This window comes from Calypte anna, chromosome 4A (genome assembly GCF_003957555.1).
Source record: "Calypte anna isolate BGI_N300 chromosome 4A, bCalAnn1_v1.p, whole genome shotgun sequence".
Lineage (NCBI taxonomy): Eukaryota > Metazoa > Chordata > Aves > Apodiformes > Trochilidae > Calypte > Calypte anna.
The window spans coordinates 17,960,722-17,982,954 of record NC_044248.1 but is presented as its reverse complement, the minus strand read 5'-3'; the positions used below and the strand labels follow the sequence as shown (position 1 = coordinate 17,982,954).

The 22,233-nt window shown below is 42.8% G+C and overlaps 1 protein-coding gene across 1 annotated transcript in view; it reads right to left on the bottom strand.

Moving 5' to 3' along the window:
* KIT (KIT proto-oncogene, receptor tyrosine kinase) overlaps positions 1–17,053 on the bottom strand; it is a 55,848-nt gene extending 38,795 nt beyond the window's left edge. The window contains exon 1 of the mRNA XM_030449692.1: positions 16,975–17,053. Coding sequence (XP_030305552.1) covers positions 16,975–17,041 — 67 coding nt within the window. The 5' untranslated portion in view covers positions 17,042–17,053. The remainder of the gene's footprint in view (positions 1–16,974) is intronic.
* Between the last annotated feature and the right edge of the window lie 5,180 nt (positions 17,054–22,233).

Genomic DNA, 22,233 nt, shown 5'->3' with positions numbered 1-22,233 from the left:
TGGCAGGCAGGAGAAAAGGAAAAACACTTTGCCCTGGACATGCTTTGCCAGACAGCAGGATAGAGGCAAAAAGATCTCTGATTTGCAAACCCTCAGATAACAGCCAGCAACTTTTGACATCTGAGAAGGCAAAGGGCAAAGGCCTCTGAGAAGGTCTCATGAAAGACCGGAATGGTCTTTCATGGGAATGTCTTTGTAAGACTCCTCTGCTACTTCACACAGTGTGCTCCAAGTGGCAAATACATAAGTACATAAAATATAAGTGCTCACTATCACTAGATCTTCAGATGAGCCAGAGGAGGATAGGAAAGGAGAAGAGCAGGACATTCTTCACTGCCAAGTTCTCAGACTGGGCCGTGGCAGGGAAGGTGCACATTGTGGCCAGGCTGGGTCGGCTCCCAGTGCCCAGCTCCTGCCCCACCACCGAGGAGCCTGGCATTGGGCATGTCATACAGCCTGTGTCATGGAGCAAACACCAACATGTCCCCTCATCACACTATGGGGCAGCCCTCCTTCACCAACACCAGGGGTGATGCTGGTGGCAGTCTGCTCTCAGCTCCCAATACCTAGCAAGGCGGGGGGGAAGCAGGCAGCCTGGGGGCACATCTGGCCTCCCCCTCCTCCTGCTGCAGCCCCAGCCCCAAGGCCAGCACAGCACTCCTGATGCGGGGGCACAAAGCCTGCCAATGCCTACCTGACACTCTCAAGAATGAAAACCCTATGGGCACACCTCGCTTGTGTGAACAGAAATGAGTCTGTGGCCAGCAGAGGCTCCTAACACACAGGACTCAGGGGGATGCTCCCCACAGACCTTACTGCAGCCTCCGCACTCCTCACAGACCAAAGCTCTGATGTGCTCTCCCTGCAGCCCCAGAGACACCTGCAGAACAAACTCATTTCCCTGCCCTTGAGGAAACACCAAGCCAGCCCACCTTGTGGAGCTGCTCCCTCCACCTCTCTCTGGGGTATTTCTACAGTGGATTAACCACACACAGGGGGACCGTAGGCTCCAAAATGCCCAGACAAAACCAGCCTGTACTGTACTGCACAGACAGACATCAGGCTTCTCCTCCTTCCCAAACCCTCTTAACCAGCCAACCCTAGGGCACAGGGGCATGTGAACAACAAATGTAGGGCATCATCAACAGGTTTGTGGAGGAAAGGAACACACTGGAGGCAGCAGTGCATAGATTTAATGTCATAACTGACCCACTAAATGCATGTGGATCTCTTAAACCACACACTGTGATGTGTACAAATTCTGAGGGGTGCTGCAGCAACAAACCCAACTTTTCCCAAAGGCTGTCCCTGTAGTCCTGCAAATAACCATTGCCACATACCCCTCTGATGCACAGTACTGCGCAGTTGGACTGATGTATACTGTTGAGTTTTGGGCCCCTCACTACAAGAAGGACAACAAAGCTAGTGAAGCATCTGGAACACAAGTCTTACGACAAACAGCTGAGGGAACTGGGATTGTTCAGCCTGGAAAAATGAGGCTAAAGGGGAGAACTCACTCTACAATTACCTGAAAGGAAGTTGCAGTGAGATGATGTCAGTCTCTTCTCCCATGTAACAAGCAATGGGACAAGAGGAAAGGCATCAAGTTTTGCCAGGGGAGGTCTAGTTTGGATATTAGGAAAAAATTCTTTACTGGAAGGGATGTCAGGCACTGGAACAGGCTGCTTACAGAAGTGGTCAAGTCACTGCCCCTGGAGGTATTTAAAAAACCCGTAGATGTGGTGTTTAGGTACATCGTGTAGTGGTGTGCTTGGCAATACTAGGTTAATAAGGATCTTCAGGGTCTTTTCCAATGTGAACGAGTCTATGATTGTATGATAGCCATGCCTGAGCAGGGGGGAACATTTCTCAAAAAACAGAAAACATACTCTGCATCTCTTTCCAAAGGCTGAATCTCTCTGCCCACGCAGATAACAACAGACGTTCAAGCAAAACACTTGGATAATTAGTTGGGATGAGGTTATATACTCCAGACTTAATTCACTCATCTCACAGATTTAGTTGCTCTTAAGATATTTAGTGGATTAAGCCCATCTCAGGTAACTGCTCCTCTTCCTGACAAATCCACTACAAAGTAGGAAGCAAAGGACAGCCAGACCACCTGCAGGGTCTAATTACTTGGTTTGCAGTCTGGGTTTTGGAGAATGCTCTTGCTCTCTCTCCCCATCTCACTCAGATTAAAATTTATTTATCAGTGCTAAACCCAAGAGGCAGTCCAACAGAGCCTGTTTTTCCAGCACTACCAGAAATTTTCCACAGAAGGTCCAGTAATCCTCACATAAACTCGCATGACTGAACATACAAACAAGCATTTTAGAAATTATAATTGCCATAAATATTAAAAAATATATAATTTTCTGTTTTCATGCAACATTTGTTACTTTTACCTACTCTTTAGTCCCATTCAAGTCAGGAGTTCAAAATTTTGCAACACTTACTCTCAGGACTGTCTAGCAAGCTGCTGAAAAGTTTTTAAAGGTGGTAAACCACATAGCAGACCATGAGTCCATCCAGAGGCACATGGAATATGTTATGTACTGGAGCTGGGGAAAGAAAGGCAAAGAGGGAACAAGCACATTGTGGCACTCCATAACAAAAGCCACGATATTCCAATTGAAACCATCACTTATATTTCAAGACAATCTTTCTGTGGTTCCTTTTTCGCAGGCTACAGATTCTCAGGAAAATAATTTTCAAATTAAATTTATGCCTCACACAAAGGATCCCTACAATGTAAAGGGCTTTTTGTTGCCTTCTGAAAATAATCTATCTTTAAGAAAAGCACAGCAATGCATGGGTAACAGCTTGGAGAAAATGCCAGGACTATCAAATGCACTTGATATTATGCATCTAAATATCTCCTGTCTTTAAAGAATAATTAAAACAGTGCTTACAAAGATGAGCATGACTTTGTGTCTTCTCTTTTGAGGAATAATTAAGTAACAGAAATCTGAGAGTTTAACCAAAAACTTGTAATCGGGTGTGCTAATCCCTATAGCACGCGTCCATCTGGTATTTCCTGATCTGTCCTCAGACTGCTAATGCCTCATATCCGAGACTGCTCCATTTGTACCACACCACAAGCATGATGGGGCTCTTCCAGGCCCACTGTTGCTCTTGTGCATCCAGTAACATCAGTCATAAGCATGTAACCCTAACCATACCAATAACCATACCAATAACATACCAATAATATACCAATAATTTGGGAATCGGTTGTGTTCAGGCAAGATATAGGGCAGGGATGGTATGAGACCACCACCAAAACCCATGGGATACAGTATCTGCTGTTCTCTCCCAGGATTCCATGTTCAGGCAGGACCAGTCACCAGCAGGATTATAAACCCTCTGAGCTGCAGGATGGAAGGACCCAATTTTACGTCTTTACTGAGGATTTACAGGTGTAGGTGTGCATCTTTATTCTGTTATCTGACCCACACCTGGCATTCCCCTACTGTCTCTCCTACCTTTCTGCACATTGGAAAAGGAGGTGGGCCAGTACTTCAGTATTTAGCTGAGTGTTCCCACCTGAGTGAAGCCCACCTGACCACAAGTACCCCACAGGGCAAGAGAAAGAATGGAGACCAACACTCTCCCCTCTGCCTCCTGAAGACTAGCGGGGTCAGATTATTCCACTGTTGGTCACAGACCGTGGATCCCACTGCGAAACATCCAACACTCTCCATACACTGCATAGCAAACTACCACACTAGGGTTCTAGATGACCTTCCAGAGTTGTCCTCAAGGGCAACTAAGAGGTAATTATTATATGTTAACAAAATAATGGCAAATATTTAATAATTCAAAGAAGTGACATTAAATGAATTGCAAAGCTTGGAGTTTGATAGTCCATTTTTGGATGTTCTAACTATGTGTCCCACAGCTGAAAGCAGTCACTTCCACTACCCTGATTCCTTATGACAAATTTGAGTTAAGAACTACAATGCTGGGATCACTTGTGAACAACACTGTATCCGAAAAAAGAAGCAGAATGTATTAATATATGACAAGCAACTCCCTAAGACCTAGAAATGAAGGGAGAGGGAGGAAAGAGGGGGAGTGCAGCAGTTGTGACTTCTGCATACAGAAGGAACATCTGGAAAACCAGGATGGTGGAATTAGAAAACAAAACAGCTCTAGATAATACTGATAGGAAATGCAGGTCAAATTGCAGGGATATGATTAAGGACAGCAGAATGTTCTTGTAACAATTAAGGGATGTGCAAACAAAAAAAAAGCTTTGGCTAAGGAGTGCACCATCCTGGGGAAAATAATGTTTTATGCTGGAGATTTTCAGCCTCAGTCACAACACTGCTGAAGCACGGAAAAACACATCAGGTACAAGTCCACATCACACTCACAAGCAACTGGAGACCATCTCCAGCTGCCAAGCAAACAAAAGATTTGGCACTGCCATGGAATAAGATGAGTCAAGTGCTGTGGATTTTATTCTCAGCTCTGCCACAGATTTCCTGCATAACCTTAAATCCACCAGGTTAGTCCCTCTGTGCCTGTTTCCTCTCTCAACTCTTATCTAAACATTAAAAGGAAGATGTTTGTGGCTGCTCTATAATGAAGCAGATTGCTTTAAGAGAAAACAAAACAGAACAAAACAAAACAAAGCAAAACAAAGCAAAACATCCCTGAGCCTTATCCCATCTCCTTCCATGTCAAACTTGCCTAACATGTCCCAGAAGAAGGGCACAATGCATCTGCACAGTACAGTCACAACCTGCTCACATCCAGTACCAGCCTCTCAGTGAAGCTCAAGGTCCATTGTTATCCAGCAAGAGCAAATCCCTCTCCCAGACTGTCCCAGGGCTGGGATGCATTGTAAGGGCACGGCAGGCCCTTCTGAGCATCTGCCTCTTCCCCTCCTCCTCCTCGCCCCTGCAAACTCTACAAATACTGCATAACGAAAACAATGACCTGACCATGACCTGATCAGGACCACGATTTCTAAACTGGTTAATGTTCAAATGCACTGAGCAGCTAAACTTCAAGGGACAAAATGTCCGCAACTTTTGTGTAAGATTGTGGTGACTGGATACAATTACAGAGACTTTCTTCTCAGTGCCTGTTCATTCTGGGCATGGGTTGATTCCAAGGGCTATCACACAGACCTCACTCACCGCAATTTTCAGTTTCTCATCTACAGCAACATAAGAGAGCAGAAACAAGAGATATGCTTTATCAGTTAAAAGTAGTGGCACTGCTGTAGATGCAATGGTCTGGGGATATCAGCAAGACGTGGCTTGTAGGGAAGTAATATCCTCTTTCAGCATACCCAGCACTGCTGGAAAAATGAACATGTTTTCAGATACATGTTTCCTGCAGGTCTGAAAGAAAAGCAGAAGCAAAAATGTCTCTTTTACAAAAGTTCAGAAGTCCTAGCCCGAAGCCTGCCCAGTTTGCTTTACAATATTAGCTGGTCTAGTTGAAGAGCACTGCCTTCCCAACTCTGATTTTTATTTTTTAAAGTGACTATAATACTTGACATATACTATGATGGAGATTCATTTAAGACCTTTTTCAATTATATTTTCTTTGTCCTGCTGCTTCATGCCCCAAGTAAACAGTGTCAAACTCACACATTAATCATACTGAAACAGCTTTAATTTACTCTGATTTATAAAATTTCACAGATTTTTCAAAGGAGAGATGCTATCATATGCTTACTTGTTGTGTTCCACTTCACTAAACAGACACTCTCCCTTATGCTAGATGAAAAGTTTAGCAATGGCAAATGTCAATTTTAAATGATCTGATCTGAAAGCTACATCAGATCCCATTTCAGCTAGGCTGTGGGGGAAAAGAAGGCTTGCAGTATAGCTTCTTTGTAAAAAGAAACCCTCCAACACCAACACCTGTGCTAGCATCTTCCTCAAAGACATAGACCAAAAAAGACCAAAGACATGAGTGATCCCTGCAAGCATCACAGACTTGGTACATATGAATGTCACAGATCCTTACTGACAGAGATGCTGACTGGCTCCTCTGCCCCAACTGCATCTTGGAGACTGAAAAATAACTGTCACCAGGAATGTATTGCAGGCACGAGACTGATTAGACTTCCCTGCAGAACTAAGTGGTTTGCTCCTAACCCATCTACCAGAGTCAGTGATATCTGCTGACCAACAGACTCTACATCACCATGTGTTTCCCAAGCAGAAATCCAGAACTCCTATGGCTGGGCTTGCTCTGAAGTTTTGGATCCTCAGAGGCTGTAAGTTGTTAAGCAGAAAACCAGGGGAGAGGATTAGCCAGGTCTTTGACATTTACCCAGCTGCATGAGGGCAACCACTGTCTTCCCACCCAGACCTCCCTCTCCCCATAGACCCTTCACCCTGAGGGCTGGGGACAGAGGGCAGGGGGAAGGGTGCTGGGGAGGGCAGAAGGCAGGAGCTTGCCAGCCCAGCACTCAAAGGCACAGATGAACCCACTCCATCTGCAGGCAGCTTAAAGGAGAAATGGAGATCTCTCAACACAAAGAGCAAGTGTGGAGCCAGCCAGCCAACTCCCACCCATGGCAAAACCCAAGAGAGGAAGTGGAAAGAGGCTGAAACAAAGGCTGTCTTTATCATCATCATCAGTGTAGGGCACCACAGAGGCAGCTGAACCTTGGCTGTGGCGGTGAGACACCTCACCTTTGCACTGACACCCCAGGGGAGGCTTTTGGGATTGCTCCTACATAGATCTGCCTCACCAAACACCTCACATCCTGGGAGGGCACTCCACAGGACAAGCAAAAGTCACTTGGTGGTTACCCCTTGCAGAGAAGATAGCTCAGACCCATCTACACCTGAAGAGAGTTTATGCACCCCTCTGAATGAGGTGTGGTTAATCAGAAACAGCCAGCATCAGAGATAGGTGGCAAATCCAGCCAGCTCTCTAGCTCCCCACACACCCCACTCTCCAAGAGAGACATTCACAGGATCTTGAGGCAGAACAAGCATGAGCATCTGGGCTGATCCTCTGCTTGTGGGTGGAAGCCAGCAGATCCCCCTGTAGCAGGTCTTGTCACAGCAATTAGCAACGTAGCTAATCATACTTGGCTTCCCTATTTCAGAAGCAGGCTTAGCATAGCAGATGCTGCACATGACCTGCAAACAAAACATGTGAGAACCACCCTACACATGCCAGTGCAACCAGCACTCCCTCAAGGCAGGGAGTGGGGGAAGCAACTGCACCTCCGTGACACAGAGACCTTTCTTGTCACCCAGCTGCTTTGTTTTCACCTTGCTGGGGTGAGGAAACTCCAGCCATGCCATCAGGCCACTTTTCCTGCCTACCAAGCAGTTTGGTCTTGGCATGCCTCTCTCTTGTTATAGGCAGATACGGAGCTGAGTATAATTCTAGTTTACCAAACACAGTGGTTTCTTTCCACAGTTAGGTATGGTACCTTTCTGAATCCTCTCTTTCTGGGAAGTCATTACTTTGGAGCTTTTTGTTGTCTTGGGAATTGTTTTTTGAAGGAACACCTTAAATTCAGTCACTCATCCTAAAGCTCTATTAGCAACAACCTATTCTAGGTTAATTCATTTATTTTATCACAGGATATTGATGCACTATGGTCTCCTATACCTAAACTTCCCACCACAGAAGGATTCTGCAGGCAATGTGCTAATGAAGAAAACCAAACAGAAAGCATGACTGAGTGATCAGGTTTTTTAAAACTAGAATGGGCTGAGCTTAAAACAACTACATGCTAATTCTTATTCAAAGAAAAATACAGGGGAGAGATAACTATTTATGCATATAAAACACGCATTAAGTTGGATTTGCAAACAAAGAGCAACTGTTTGCCACAAAACTTGGCAAAGTGTTGATATTTATACATTTAGACTGATCCTTACTCCTACTGAATTACTGCCTTCTTCCCTCTAATTTCCAAAATTACTTATTAACCAGCTGTTCCCACAGTTAGTTTTATCAGCCGTTAGAAACATAAATAAACAAATTATAAAGTAAGTATGGAGAACGATTAGGAGGCATGAAAAATGGCACTAATGCATAGTATATTCAAATTCAGCTGTCATTCATCCAGTCTGTTCTTTTAATGCCTTTTTCATTTCCCTTTCTTTTTGCTGACATTTACATTAAAAGGTGCAGAATCTTTCAACTTCCATTTTGAATGAATGTTTCTTGTAAAGAGCAACATAGGCTTGAAAGAGTGTTCTAAAATGCAGTGAAAAGGTAGTTTTAATGAAGAGAACTAGAGAACAGTGAATCGTTTAGCAATCTGAATTAACGCCTATTTGGAAGAGGCTCAACTGAGGAAGGAGATGTAAGACTTTTGGCAATGTGCATTCTAATTATTTCAAGTCTTGGCATCAGTTTTATCAAATAGTAGCAATTTCATTAAAAGGTGCACTGGTAATCATCTACATAGGGCCTTCTGAGGGGAAAATATACCAATAATTGCATAATTATGTTATCATTGCTCTTATGATGGACCACATTAAATACCACAAAGAGGAGCATGGCTTTTTACTTTCTCTAGATATTTAGTTCAGTACTTTTTCCTAGAAGATTACAGCAATAAACAAGACTTTCAGATTAATAAACACGGTCACCAAGCTTCACAGAAAAGGCACAGATTTGCATCCATATTACTTTGTATTCTCTTTTCCTTCACTGAAGGAACTGACAGATTCATGAGGAAAATACTTTTTTTTTTTTTTTTGTAATAAGATAACTGAAGTATTTATATAGCTCTATTACTGAGATACAAGTCTTTGCATCACATGCTATGCATCCACATGGTACACAGATTCATTTGAAAAGCAGGTTTGGGAGCATTTCCCTATTTCTGCATATACATTAATGTTACCTATTCGGTGTAAGATTTCCTTTGTCTAACTAGTGTACAAACTGTGCTGCTAATTGAGATGTTAAAAAAATTCTTGTAAAAGCACTGTTTTATAGACAGCATCAAATCTAATAAACACATTTTTAATGTGCTAGTGTTAGAGAAATACCTGTGCACATGCTTTCTAAACACATGGCTACGTACAACTTCCAGAGGATCCATCAGCAGGTTCCTCAGAACCTCCCAGGGTGAACAGATCCCACCTCAAGTAATCACGCTAACACCCAGCAAGATACTCACTGATGCTGTCTTAAAAGTATCTTGAAAACATACACACGTAGCCATTTTTCTGACAATCCAGTTTCATTTCCCCAGCCTTCTGACAAGAAGATACAGAACTCAGCAGTGAACCTAACTTCTTATATCAGCAGAAGTCCGACTAAAACATTTTGCTTGCAAACTGTACTGTATTTACTAGTTTACTAGTAAAGCACATCATAAATTCATGGCATATCTATAGCTAGCTTCTTATTGAAATGTTGTCCTCCTTCTTGCCCCAGGAGACATACACATGAGGGCACAGTTCTGCGAGCAATGTCTGAGCACCACCTACCTAAGCATGGCTTCTGATGGTGTCTGGTTTATGGGAGGAGACCAGAAATGCAGGGTTTACTTCTGCTCCTTCCATTTGACCTCTTTTATTATGCCACATACCTCAAATCCTAGGTATGATGATATTAGCATTACTGCAAAGTCAGCAATTTTATGTATAATACCTGGAAGTCAGACGTGCTATGGAATAGGAAACTTCAACAGCTTCTGTTACAATGAACACTACTGGGAGGAAGCTTTTATTTTGTCGAAGATCACATAATTTCTTTTCAAAGTTAAAAAGTTAAGCTCATCCAGGCATAGAAAGCACTTCCATGCCATATAAAATAGCAAACAAAGAGTTAGGCAGCCAAAGTAAAGAAAAGAGTCACTGAGCAGCACAAGCTGAATGCCTCAGTACCAGGTCCTAGTGCCGAAGAATATCTAGGGCACATGAACAGAACTACTTCAGGTAAAAATACTGTATTAAATTGAAGATTTAATTTGATATAACATTAACAGTGAAAAGCCAGTATTTTAATAATGCCTGTTTTCCTTTCAAAATGTAACAATAGTTAACTGATTCTGAAAATATAACCACATAATCTAAAATTTACACCTACTCAAATCATTACTAAAAAATTAAATACAAAAAAACCTGATTCAAGCCATACATTTGCTGCCAACTTTTTAAAGATAATCACACAACTGAATTCATGGAAGTCAGTAGCTGAGACCTCTAGGCAGGTTGTGCTGCAGCCATATAACAGCCTCTGGCATCTGGAGTTGATTAGCAGCTGCAAAGAAAATATTTTCTTTCTTTCAGTTCATTCAGTACAACTCAATTAAGCAAGTAGTCCATTCAAAGAGGAGCTACTGATTGGGAATTGAAAAGAAAAACAAATATAAATATTTCTCTCCATTTCCATTCTAATAAAAAAAGAGGATGAGACAGACTAGTTCTAAATTTTTTACAGCAGTGATTAGGAACCACCAGTTTTGACTGCACATGGACCTTTCAGACATTAATTATTTCAAAACAATTCTCAATGAGTTATTTCTTCTGAATTGGCTGACTTCTGTATGGTGCTATTTATCTAATGGAAGAACACTTCAGAATTCTCATTTCCTTCATTGTAATTGATGCAAATCATCAGTAAAAAAATCAATTACCAAGAAATGTCAACACTTTGTGTTTTCATTCTAAAACATACACATGAAAAATCAGAATAAGTATATATATATATAAAACAAGCTACATAATTGCTTAAATACAGACACAGTGATTAATTAAAGTAAGTATAACATTAAGTGCAAAGGGTATATTTAATTAAAACTATCTCAATTGTAATAAAGGAGGTTAAACCTTTCTTTACAAAATGATTAAGTACAAATGCAAAACAGTTAAAATGAGGCTTACTGTTGGCTGAATTAAACCATGATTAAAATCGGATTTACAATGCTTTGAATCAAATTGAGGCACACAGTACACAGGGAGGCAACTATTTTGTTAAACCTGGGAGCACTGCATTTCTTATCTGGAGTCAGACATCAATTTTACACATCATATCTGGAGGAAATGTGAACAAGCTGGAGAAGGCCAAGAAGAAAAAGAGGAGGTGGAGTTATGAAAAATGCACCAAATGAAAATGCTGCAAAAGGCTTATCATAGAGAAGAGAAGTAAAAGATGTGATATCATTTGTTGATGTTTAAAATGTTATAATGAGGATGGCAATCAGCAGTTCATTACATCCACCAGAGCAGGTAAAAAGAAAAGGATAGAATTAAGGAACCAGCAAGGAATATAAGGTTAGGTATTAGGATAACCTTTTGACCTTTAACAACTAGCTGTGTACTAGGAAAAATGGATGGTAGACTCTGCACAAGTCTTCCTTACAGCAGGATAGGCAAAAGTCTACCTGGGAACATCTGCTCCATCTGACCCAAGGGGGAGCAGGACACAGACCAGATGACCTCTGCAGGTCTCCTCCAGCCTTCCTCTTACAATTCTGTAGGAACTTCCCAAGAATTGCAGTGTCTCTAAAGAATCCAGCTGCGGGAGCCAGGTGAATGCGTGAGAAAGTCAGATTTGATTCAGCCAAGAATGAAGTTTCCAGTCCTGAGGGCTACAGACAAAACCTTCAACACGTGACTTCAGCACAGGCATTAACTCCTGAACAAAAAAACAGATTAAGAGAGCCAAATGCAAGTTTTTAATCTCATTATACCCTTCAGCAGGAACCTAGTTAGTTCTGCATGGCCTGGGTAATGTGAATACCCCAAACACTTGTATTACGCAGCTCACTCTCCTCCTCTGAAACATGAAGGCTCTGAATGACAGATTATAACCAACAACTTTGATTTCATTTTTCCAGTGTGGCTTTTGTACAGATCTTTTAAAAGCATCCACTCCATGTCATCAGGAGCATGTTCACCCAGTGGAGGAGCACTACTTAGCTTAAGACAAATACTAAGGGGAAAAAAAAGGAGATGAAGGACTACCCTGGCATTTGCCAGACTTAAAAAAAAAGCTTGTGAAAGATTCATCTGTCTGACTTTCAAATTTCCCTGCCATGATTTTCATCTCTTCTTAACTTAAATCAGCCCATGCATCCTCTTCATCACTTAGATTTACAACCGTCAGTGCCTACTTGATCAGTAAATTCCTGTCTATATCAGACATTTAATGATTATGTTATATGATTACGGACTCGGCTGTCAGATGACATTTAAAATCATAGACATTTAATGCTGCCAACCCCCACAACAGCAAACCTCCCTGTAGCTGCTAATTTTACTATAGTGATGCCTCTTTTTAGTTACAATTTCAAGGAATGATGCATATAGAGCAGCAAGGAGTTGCACAGCATGGTAGCAACATCATAAACTTTTACAAGCCTGTAAGAGATAATATAAAGATAATATAATGAAGAGCCTTATGTGACACACAGAAAAAATTGTTGCAACATGAAAGAGATCATTAGAAAATCCATTTAAGGGTATATTTGAAAACCTATGTTTTTAGAATAAATTAATATAATCCCCAACAGTAAATCCTCTGAGAGATTAACATTTACTGTGCTTTCTAATTGGTATACCCTAGAAAACAGGAGTCTCCTTCTCCCATCAAACACAGATGTTTACACTCCCCTTATGCTTTTATCACTAACAGCAGCAATCTTGGCTGCTGGACAAACCATACCCTTCGGTTGCCATTAGGTTTGGCAACCAGCCAGGGAGCCTACTCACACGCGTAAAATTACGTTCACTACAACTGTTTGCAGGATTAATTGTTAAAGATGTTCATTTCTGAAAAAGTCCTTCTAGTTTCGTAAAAGTCACTGAAAAAGCCAAGCACAATACTTCCACAGTACAACAACAGAGAAGAATAACAAAGCTCTCTTTTCTGTCAAGTTCTAGCAACTTGCACATGCATTCTCTTCAGATTCTTTATAATAAATGTTAAAAAAATTTAACACATTGGCATCTGTATCACCCCTTTTACTAGATGCTGTTAGCATCAACTCCTCCCTCTCACCTAAGGTTACAGTGAACACCTCAAGCACTATGAAGGCTGCATCGACTCAAACAGGGGAGCTGAGTTTCTAAGGGACAGAAACAGCTCCAAGTTGCTTCTTTTGCAGGGGAACATTCAGAAGGACATTTAGAAATTACAAAAAGGCAAAGTTTTATACTTAAAGTGAGATGATACTTACAGTAAATGCAATGCATTAGGATATTAGACCTCATTTCCTCTAGCTATTCTTTGAACAGCTGAAGGAGACTTAAGGAAATGAGTCAAAATCCTGGAAGATGTTTGTACTAGATGAAAAAGAAAACAACATCTGTAAAATCATGTGTCACACATAGAGCAAGACAATGTGCACTGCTTCATCTCTGCAATGGCATTCATCTTCATGGACAGAGAGAGAGCTGAGAAGTGGCTTAACCTTGAGCAACTACTGCCTCTCTTCTACAAAATAGATATGAGGTTAGAACAGTTGTCATGTACTGTATATAAACATACATGTTGTTGAAATACTTCAATGCTGTGTGATTCCTGTTTTGTCCAGAATTTGTTATTCCTCACCTTCAGATGACATCAGTTTACAGAAAGTTCAGGCTAGAAAGAAGCTTTCCTTCAAACTGCAAACACGTAATACTTGGTATTTAGTTTGACAGCTCCAGATATGCCTTAAAAATCTTTCAAATAGTTCGAACTAACAACAAATTAGAGTTCAGACAGAAATCCAAAGAATATAAATGTATCGTTAGAGTCTATCACAACAGACCAGAGAGAAAAAAAAAATACATTTCACTACAAGAAACTCTTACCAACTGGAACATGACTCAGATGTTCTTCCTAAAACCTGCACTAGCTTGTGTTTACATGTGCTAAAGACATATCCTTCCCAATTCCACCTGTGTCTTGGTGCAATATGTCCCTTCTGGAGGTGACTCAGGATCTTTTGATCAATCCAGGCACCTGCAAAGCAGTGTGACTGTTCACACAATCAATGACAGATTCCTAAGGGGTCTGAAGTGAGGTGGAAGGCCCATGGAGAGCCAGTGTAACCCAATGGTACTACAGCTGCACTCATCTGATGATGAGAGGCACTCCCTTGCAAAATGAGCACATGGAAATGCCTCCAGTCTCTATGAATGGTGCTTAAATGGGATGCAAATGGGAGTCTCACTTCTTGCCAAATTTATCACATTCTTTATTATACAGCCTGAAGAAAAATCACTTACGCACTTGCTGGCAGAGGGTTCCCAGTTGTAACGGAAGGAAAAAGAGTTGAGTATTGAGCAATCTTTGACATTTCCATTCAGCTCCTGGCAGTGGCCTTGGGCCACGCTTCTGTGCAGCAGAATCTGCACTGCTGCAGGGGAGGGGGGAAAACGAGAAGGAGAGGGCAGAGATGAAAAGAGGGGTGTAGGGAGGGCAGGATACAGTCTGTTTGCTGGGGTCAAGGCAGCAACTGAGTGACCAGCAATCAGAATCCTCTCAAATTCAATCGTCTTCCTTCAAGTCTCCTCCCTACTGGCTGACAGGTAGAAGGAAGCATTATGAAAACAGACATTCTTCCCCCTGGGCATGGGAAGAGCCTCCTATTACTCTGCAGCTGATTGAAAAAAAAAGGCTATATTGATGGATGCTGAAAAGAACCATGTCCAGTCTTCCATGATCATGGGATGAAGATGCCACAGAGACTCTGACTGAGTACTGGTGTGGGGGACAAGGAGAGTCTCAGGGGTGGAAAGGCGAGGTGCAGAGGAAAGATCATTCCAGAATGTTGCATTAAATGAGGACCAGTCAGTCTTCAAATGGAAGGAAAAGTGGAAGCACATGTTAGGATGCAAGAAAAACAAGAAGTAGCAAAGGGCTGTGGACAAAGGATATGAATGGTTTACCCTCCAAGAAGCTACATGAAGCTGTTTTCTACATCCTCTTTCATGATTTGCAACAAAGGGAAAAAGCTCTTGACTAAAAGCCAAAGAAGGATACTGAATATAATTCTGTATACAGATAAACAACAGGATAGGTCTGAATAGGGACTGTGGGAGATCATCCAGTCCCAGCATCTGCACTGGGGCAAACCCACAAGTAACCCAGGGTCATGCTAGCTCCAGCACAGCAGATCAGCTCTTCCTGCCTGTCATTTCTAATGTCCCCTGCTAGGACACAAAGCCACCACTCCGATACCTCCTCCATCATAAAACTAGCCCGGACTATTCCTACAACTGTGTAGTACACAGATGCTGTGATATGTACCCAAAGACAGTTGTCTTTTTCAACAGCAAAACATTTATACCTACCACACAGTGCATTTTTGTCTGCACAAGTAAGTCTGATGTGCCCCGAGGTGAACTGTCTCCCACACGTATGTGTCTGAATCCAGAACTTGAGGAAGAATCATGAGAAAGGTTCTCTCCTTGCCTCTCCAGTACTGTGGAGCCTGCATCTCATGACTTTCAGAAGATGCTGCCAGTCTGACCTGTTTCTCAAGCTTTCCTCAAGGACAAAATAACCACATGACAAAGGATTATCCTCAAGTGCAGGCAAGAAATACATGAAGTAAAGAAAGTCGGTGGATATTACTAATTTCAAGTGGTTTTTAAATTCTTTTATTTGAAGGAATAACCCATTGGTAGGAGCGTTTCCCATCCCTCTGACCACAACATTAGCATTTTGCAGATGTATGCGAGTATTTCTAAACTGAGAAGTCCAAATCATCAGCTACCACACTTTAGTTCAGATTACCAATAAAAAAAGAGAGCAAACCCAAAATGTTACCCTAACAAAAACGCCCATAAATCAGCAACTGTCCCCCTCTCACATCCCAAAATAAAATGCTTGCGATGGAGAAGTGCCACTTTACACACTTTACCAGGATAGCTCCTGGTATTTTAGTTTTATTTGCTCCTAGCAGCATGGGCAGGGATTTGCGGAGCCCTCCCGGGCTGCGCTGGCACGGTGCTCTGCAAGGCTCCTCTCTGCTGGTGGCAGCAGATGTTACACACCTAGCACTGCGCATCGCTTGCCCTGATCCTCAGCTTGCTCGTAGATAAAGCAGCAAAACAACCTCTCACATTATCTGCTTTCAGACTTCAGAGCACGGGGCCAAATTCCCCCGAGTGCAACTCCACACACACGAGCAGCGACCTCCTTGCGGCACCTTCCCCTGTACCCTCCAAATGTGCCTCTTAAGCCTACAAGCAAGCCAATAAATAAGTAAATAAATAAATAAATAAATAAATAAATAAAAAAGCACGGCAACTCCGAAAGCCATGTGCAAAGTTGCCTAGCACTGCATCCAGATGCTGCATATAAAATCACTAGCCCTCTGCGCTAGGGCTATGAGGTTAGGCAAGGAAACCCCCTTCTATCAAGAAAGTGGAAGGAAACCTTTCCATTTATACTCGACACACCAAAGTTTTAGCACTGACGGACCTCCCGAAGGCCCGAACGGCACCGCTTGCCTTCCCTCTTCTACAACGCGGACGCTGGGCAGCGCCAGAGCAGACCGGTTCCGAACGCCGGTCCCGGCGCAAGCCGCCTGCCCGGCCCCTCCGGCCGACGGGACACCGACCCGCCGGGGTGCACCGGGGCACTGAGCCGACCCCCCATATCCCCGCGCCCGGGGAAGCTTCACCTCTTCTGGGAAGCGCCGGACACCTGACGGCGGCGGCTCGTTCTCTGCCTATTGTTCCACGAGCACTTAACCGCGGGGACATTTTGTACCGATTACCGGATAGTTTATTGTCAAAACAGCCCGGCCCGGGAAGATGGGGCGGGGGGGGACTCTGCGCCGGTCTCCCTCGCAACCCCTGATAACCGTGCACTGCAAACAAAGGACTTTTTTCTTTCTTCTATTTTTTTTTTTTTTCCCGGCGGGGCGTCCCGCAAAGGCGATGCCGGGGCTTCTGCCGCGACCCCCGGCACGGCGCTGCCCCCGCCGAAGTTTTTTCCCCCGCTGCCGCCCGCGCCTGCCCCATCCCCGCCGCCCCGCCGGGCTCCGCGCCCACCCGCGCCCGCGGCTCCCACCTGCGGGGAAGAGGCTCAGCAGCAGCACGGCGTGCGCCAACTCCCAGGCGAGGTACGCGCCCTCCATGCCGCCGCCACCCCCTGAGCCCGGCGCGGCGCGGCTGCCGCTCCCACCGCCCGGCGCGCAGAGATGCCCGAGCCCCCGCGGGAGGGATGCGGAGTACAGCCGGCCCCGCCGCGCCGCCGCCGGCTCCGCCCCCCGCCCCCCCGCCCCGCGCCGCGCCGCGCTGCGCTGCGCGGCCCCCCGCGGCACCCTCCGAGCCCCCGCCCCGCCCCGCCGCGGCGGCGATGGGCGCAGGTGAGAAGCTCCCTCCACCCCCTCCCTCCCATCCCTCGCCGCACTGGGTGGCTAGCTTTGCATCGGTGTGGCTTGCCATGAAGACTTCACGTATCCTCCCAAATGAAGTAATTATAAAAAGGAAAAGCCCGGTGGCTAAACGTGCGCACAGTGCTGATGCGGGGGAGAGATGGCCCTCCTCAGGGGGCAGCCGTGAGGGGCATCAGCAGTGATGCGAAGAGGGGTCAGGGCTGTGGGGCTGGGTAAGCCCAGGAGGCAGCGTGGTCTGGGGCTGGGGTCTGGGGGCGGGGCGGCCGGGCTGGGCCCTGGGCCTGGAAGCAGAGGGAGCATCCCTCAAAAGGCAGGTACAAAGCCATTTGTCTCCCTCTAAAATCGTCGCTTGTAACTCCTGGAGGTAGCACAGCAGATTGTCTGTGCGCCGAAGGAAACGCTTGTGCCCTGTCCCGCAACACTGAGATCTCAAACTGTGCCTGGGCTGTCACCTCCTAAGGGTCGGTAAGAGAAACAGAAGTGAGACTTAAAAGTATGCTCTGTGACAAAAAAACAAAAACAAAAAAACAAACAAAAAAAAAACAAAAAACAAAACAAAACAAAAAAATCTGGTTTGGTATGGAAAAGAGAAAGCTGACAGGGAGCTTAAACATAGAGAAGGTTCTTACAAAGGGGATTGTGAGCAGTTGTTTTCAATGTCCCTCAAGGGCAAGATAAAAAGTCATCCATTTAGTTCTCCGCAAAAAGAAGAAATAGCTTAGATATTAGGAAAGCATTTTGGAAGGAGTAAGGAGAATTTTGTCGACAAATACTTTGTGGAGAAGATGTTGTGGAATCCCACAGAGGGAGTTTTTAAGCATTGATGAGACAATTGTCAAGGAGGGTCTGGGAGCACTTGCTTCTGCAGCTACAGAACCGTGGAGCTGCTCTTCAGGAAAATCTAACACAGACTACTGAAATGTCTGTCATTAGCACTGCTTTGTCAGGCAGTGTTACACACTGTGAGATGACAGAAAGGTATGTAGGTGACTCAGGCAGAGGAGTTACCAGTGCATTCACCAGCTGTGCTCTGCCCAGGTTCCCACGTAGCAGGCAGGTGAGGGAAGGACACACAGACTGTCAAAAAACCCCTGGCAGCATTCTGGATATACAGGGAGACGTAGGGGACATGTGGCTAAACCTTCTCCCATGGAAAAGCATAAATGTAGACTTCTTGAAACGTGTCTGTACAGATCAGAAATGTTATTGAAGGTAAATTATGCCTTTTTTTTCACCTTCATCTTCTTTTCTTTTTCACTCCTGTCAGATTTTTTCCAAGGTTAATAGCAGTGTCCCATATGGTCCAGCGTGAGATGAAAGTCTTGTCTTATATGTTTAAAATGGCTCTCTCCATTTCTTTACTCTCTTTCATCTCTGACAGCCAGTTTCTTTTGATGGGTGAATCCTTCCTCTGCTGCAAAGTGGAATACATTTTTGTTAGCACACCAACAATTTCAAAATCAAACATAATTTTAAAATAATATTTCTCAGGTGCTAGCCTCATCAAATTAATTCTAAAGAGAGGAAAAAGATAGTTTAAATACTTAAATTTTTTGTGTACTCCAAATTTTCTAGGTGACTTTTTTGCAGAAGAAAAGAGAATTGGGTTTTTTTTATACATAAATGCTGGGAGCATTTATCGTTTAATTTCTCAAAGATGCAAAGGCAGCACACAATATTCTACAAGAGGTTTCCACTGCAACATTATCAAGGAACATGTGATGTTGTTGTTGTGACAGGTTTCTCCCTGTTCTTCTTGATTAGTGCTCTTTCAGTTAGTAGCCTGCCCTTATGTCCTGCACATCCCTGATCACATGAAGCCAAACTCCGCATGGCCCTGCATCATGTGCCTCATTTTCGCAGCATTAGTTGAATGTTAGACATCTCAAAATAAGAGTGGCAACAGTATTCTCCGTGTATTCTCCTGGCTATAAATAGCTACAGCAAGTAGGAAACAAAGGTGAATTGGTTTTAACCTCGTCTCTTCATTTATTTTTAATAATCATAATAATAAATGCAGTTGCCCCTTCCACCTCTGTCCAGTGTATTGCATCGTATGCTGTAAGTTCTCTCATCCATATTCAGTTTGTATTATGGAACAAAAAGAGATTCCCAAGCAGTGGATGATTCTCTTTCATCCTTTTTGGTACTGTGGAGGAATGTCAGGACAGGTAATGCCAGCTCTCCTCATCATCTGCTGGAACCAACTTGCAGCAGACTGACATTTGAGGGTGGAGCAGGGAAAGAGAAAGATCCACGGACTTTGGAGAGAATTGATGCAGAATATAAGCCTTGAGAAATGTATAAAAACCTGTGTTTGGAAATATCACTTCAGTTTGAAATTCTTGAAGTCATTTAACATTTATGGACCAGCTCCTTTGAATAGTCAATTCAAAATATTGCTTTTACTCATCCATGGAACTGCTTACTGAAATAAACACTGAATAGATCGATAATATTGGTGAGATTAAGCTAATGTCATTGAACAACTGGTGCCCTAATTAAGGTCTTATGTTATTTCTCTATTTGAATGAAATTTGGATAGTTTGGAAATGAGCTAGCTTGATGATTCAAACAGTTTATTTGTCAGGGCTGTGAAAACCTTTTTACTCTAAATCTTTGCAGCATAAATAATCCGTGGGATCTATTTTATCTACAGCACAGCATATCTAATGAGAAGAGGAAAATACCCTTCTGATACAGCCAATCAATGCTAGTTAGAATCCCTCCTGATAAACCTTGTGATAAGGACTTCTCTTCTATAAAGTTATATGTTCCTTTCTCTAAATTGCAAATTAATAGATCTTAGTCTGGAACATCACTGTTCCATATAAACTGGCAGCCCCAGCCAGACAGCCAGCTCCAGAATTAACTCCTCTGTGATTCCTGAAGGCTTTGAGAAATTATGAGAGTTTGAAACATCTATTGATTGACAAATGTTGTAAAAGCTATCTAATCATTGGCGTAAAAGTTTGTTAAGCTTTTTAAAAGTGGAAAGTGGATAAATTTCTGCCTTGTGCATTCATTTAAAACAACATTTCTGAAGCATGGCTGTCAGGAACATCATATGACCACAGTGCAAAAAAAAATATACTCAGCACTCTGCTATATCTTAACTTTAATCAACAAAACCATAGCTGTTAATTTTCTGAGCCTCTCTTTTAATGATATAAAAAAAAAAAAAAAAAGGAAAAAAAACCAACCAACCAAACAAACAAACAAAACCACCTGAATTTGCAGCAAGGTATAATCCATCTGAATGTGTTTTCTAGAAGTCTTGAGATTTCAGGATGTCCAATTGGCTTTGGTTTTATTAATTTTCAGTATTCTACATACTCACACTACCATAAAAAGGTAGGTGAGTGTGGAAAACTGGTAGTATGTGCTAGGTGTATATCTTAAGACTTCATCTGTTATTGGTAGGATTTTAATGTCTTCCATGCAGTTTAACTGAAGAAACTTCCACTATTTTTAGCAGGGATGACACTAAAATTAATGCAGATCAAATGGACACCTTTATCTCATTCCCCACTGCAATATGAGCCTTCAAATTGAATCCATTCAGTCTTACTAAAGTGGGAGGTATCTCTCATTCCCTTTTAATCCAATTTTGTGAAATACTCACTAAATCCCATTGTGCCCATGATCTTAAATAAGCATTGCTATCCTACTTAATTAAAGAGTTTTCCATCATCGAATGTCAAGAGCTGAGATATAATCGTCATTGAAGCTTGAAATATATGCTGGTTTTAAAGACATCTCATATTATCACATGCATAGCACACTATTGTAAAAACTGTCTTATCAGTATAAGCTTAAGTGGAAAATAAAAGACTCTAATCTTCTTGATAGCATTTTTGTTAGTTTATAGCATGCAATCTTACTAAGAAAAGAGATTTGTCTTTATGAACTGCCAAGAACGATTCTTGCCTTTATCACTTGCTGCTTTATTTGCACAGGCTACTCTTGAGAGCAGCTCCATGCAGCAATTTAGGTCTTTTAAAGTGTTGCTTTGTCTTCTTTAATTTTGTTGCTGGGTTTTTTTTTAAATGAGCTTAACACATCAAACTAATCATGGAGAAACAGCTGATGTGGCTTCCTCTAAAATATTCTCCTTTCCCAGCTTGCTGCTCTTCCCATTCTTCCGTGGCCTTCCCATACATGACAGCTTTGGGCTGCAGACCTGGAGAGCCTTGTCCTCAGCCTCTCTGTCTGTTCCCACAGGATATTAATGCCTTGGTTGCTGAAAACATATCCAGGCTCTGCATCTTGTGACAAGAACTAACTTTGGTTTGCCATTCACAAAGAGTCCTTCTGTGTTCACTCACAGTGCTTTGCCATGTTTGAATCTAAATAAATGTCTAGGAGAGGGGTTTTGTCCAACTTTTGTGTTCTAAATTGATTAAAGCCCCGTGAAATCCAGTTGACTCGATGCTCCTTGGAATTCTTGTTAAATTTTATGAATGAATTTGGGGATCAAATAAGATGAAAAAGAAAACTAAAGCAAAAGAAACCCTCTTGATCGAGATTATGCATGTCAAAAGTGTGATGTGGAGAACAGGATGCTTGTCTTGTCTGTGTTCCCTTGGTAGATAAACTGAAAAGATTTTTTTTTAATCACATCTTGTTTGTTGCATTGCCTCAGTATCTCTCTGTAAACTATTTTAATTTATCATTATTAGGTGTGTCAGAAATTGCTTGGATCCTTTTTAGCCATGCAAGATACCTCCAAAGTTCTTCAGGTCCGGTTTTGTTTACATCTTTATGTAGCCTGCAAAAAATGTGTCACTTCCTCTTTACTCAGCTCTAAAACACATTACTAACCTAATTTGTATTTCATGGGTGAGTGGCCTCTCTTGAATCCTTTTGCCAGTGCTTCTCTCACATGTCTGGCCTGAAGCACTCAGCCTGTGTCAGGGGAGCATCATATG